At 37.8% G+C, this 2,500-nt stretch overlaps 1 protein-coding gene across 1 annotated transcript in view; it reads right to left on the reverse strand.

Moving 5' to 3' along the window:
* Positions 1-1,364: 1,364 nt before the first annotated feature.
* Positions 1,365-2,500, reverse strand: part of LOC137648120 (KRAB-A domain-containing protein 2-like) — a 1,202-nt gene continuing 66 nt past the window's right edge. Inside the window, exons 1-2 of the mRNA XM_068381055.1 lie at positions 1,944-2,500; positions 1,365-1,659 (exon numbers count right to left, since the gene is read on the reverse strand). The exon at positions 1,944-2,500 is cut by the window's right edge and continues 66 nt beyond it. Of these exons, the coding sequence (XP_068237156.1) occupies positions 1,365-1,659; positions 1,944-2,500 (852 nt within the window). The remainder of the gene's footprint in view (positions 1,660-1,943) is intronic.

Below are 2,500 nucleotides of genomic sequence, written 5' to 3' on the forward strand. Positions count from 1 at the left end.
TGAACACCAGACAGGAGAACAATACTCAAATAAGGTAGAATGATAGAATTAAAACACTTTTTCAAGATAGATTGATCACCAAAAATCTTGAAAGACTTTCTCAATAAGCCAATATTTTTTGCAATTGAAGAAGACACAGACCTATTGTGTTTCTCAAAAGTAAATTGGCTGTCGAGATTAACACCTAAAATTCTAAAACAGTCATACAAATTTGAATTTTGTGTTTTGAAAAGAACCTAGAGTTACACTAGGAACAGAATAATATATCAAAGACACATACACACACACACACACACACACATATATATATATATATATATATATGCTTCAGTGAATCTGTATAATCAGGGAATATATATATTCTCTGATATTTTCAAGGAATGTGCATAATGTCTGATTCACTCACAGGATATGTATATTCCCTGAAATTTTTAGTGAATATACATATTCCCTGATTATTCGGCCTTATTATTATACAAATTCCCTGAATCGTGTTTGGTATGAAAGAACAATGAAATAAATAGCTGAAACGATAAACAAAGCCTTGTTTTCACAATGTAAACTTGTATGGTATGGTAGAATAATGGAATAAATCACTAAAAACAGTAATACACTTCTGTAATATTTTATTTATCACATAAAACACTTGGATGTAACAAAATTTATTATGAACGGAAAATAAAACTTGTCTGTCACAAAATACTCATTTAAAATAAAACTAGTAAAAAAAAAATAAGGATCGTTCTAATATATAGAACGAAGCCCTGTTTTCACAATGCAAACTTGCATGGCATCGTGAGTTGCATTTAACTTTCAGCTTAAAAACATTTACATCGATTTGTTTGACGACGTTTTGAACCAGCATAGTTGCATTTGGCGAAACCTTGACCACCTGACTTCGACTCTTGCTACACAGCAGTTCGAAGCGAAACAATCCTATCGGTTGTCACATGGTCCTTTGAATACAGTTCATACGTACATAAATCCAACTTATTCCTTGTTCCCGACGTTTCCGCGGTCCATAATACGACGACTTCGTTTAACCATACGTTCAGCTTGTGAAAGCTATGCTTTGCACGCACGATTTTGCTGAGAGGTAATATTCTTTTGACGAACGGAGAGTGGTGATGTTGGTTCGACAGCAGGTGGTTCAGCAGTACCTGTTTCGACAGCAGATGGTTCGGCAGTAACTTGTTCGACAGCAGGTGGTTCGACAGCTGCAGAGAGAGAGAGAGAGAGAGAGAGAGAGAGAGAGAGTGAGAGAGAGAGAAACATTACATTCACTACAATCCACATAATAACATAAAAATACAGTGTATTGAGGGAAATTTGTTATCCGTTCGACAATAAGGATACCCTACTGACTAATCTCTAATCACAGTCATACACAATACTCCCAGTGCAGTGACTTGTTCGACAGCAGGTGGTACAGCAGTAACTTGTTCGACAGCAGGTGGTTCAGCAGTAACTGGTTCGACAGCAGGTGGTTCAGTAGTAACTGGTTCGATAGCAGGTGGTTCATCTGAAGTTGTTTCTTCCGTAATTACTGCCAGTAAATCGTCCTCACTTTGGAGACGGTGAATTACATCATGTGGAAGAGCTGAAGTTGTCAGTCCTACTTTTGCATCGGATCCAAACAATGCAGCAAATGGTGACCTTCTAATGCCAGAATGGTAGCTAGAGTTTTTTGAAACTGCACAAATTTTAAGCCAACTGTCCAGTCTGTTGTATTATTATCACTCAACCAGGCTACCAACATATCTTTAATATCACAGTTTGCTCGTTCAACTGACCCCTGGCTCTGAGGATGTCTAGGTTTTCCATGAACCATTACGAGATCAGGCCAAAGCAGTTTAAGGTCTGTAATAACACAAGCAGTAAACTCCGATCCGTTGTCACTTTGTAGAATTTCCGGTGCACCAAGTAAAAGAAAAATATCCAACAGCTGATACGCAACTTCTGCAGTACGTTTTGATGTGAGAAGTCTCAATACACAGAACTTTGTAAGATGATCTTGGTAGACCATTATCCACTTATAGTTGCCTTGCTTCATCGCCTGCATGTCTACAAGGTCAACTTGTGATCTGGAGCCAAAGATCTTTGTCAGAATAGGTCGAACAACAGTCCCTTTGGTTGTTGGTCGCTTACGTTTACGTTGATAGTCGATGCACAGTGATTTGTAAATAGATATTGCATCATGGGTAATGTTGGTATACTTTTTAGATAATTCCTTTACCATTTTATCGCGCCCTCCGTGGCCAGTCGGAATATGAACACACTTAATAATGTCGAATGTATCCTCCAATGTAGCAAAATAGATAGGATCTTCATTGGCAGTCCGTCTTCTAATCGACTTGAGAACATCACCACACTTGAGGATCTCATACTTCTTCAGAAGGTAGTATCCATGAGGCATCTTTTTGCCTGACTTTTCAATTGCTGTCAGTTCTGAAATAATTTCATTATACTGTTCTTTTGGAAGCAAGACAGATTTCTTTCC

The sequence above is a fragment of the Palaemon carinicauda genome, chromosome 10 (genome assembly GCF_036898095.1).
Source record: "Palaemon carinicauda isolate YSFRI2023 chromosome 10, ASM3689809v2, whole genome shotgun sequence".
Classification (NCBI taxonomy): Eukaryota; Metazoa; Arthropoda; class Malacostraca; order Decapoda; family Palaemonidae; genus Palaemon; species Palaemon carinicauda.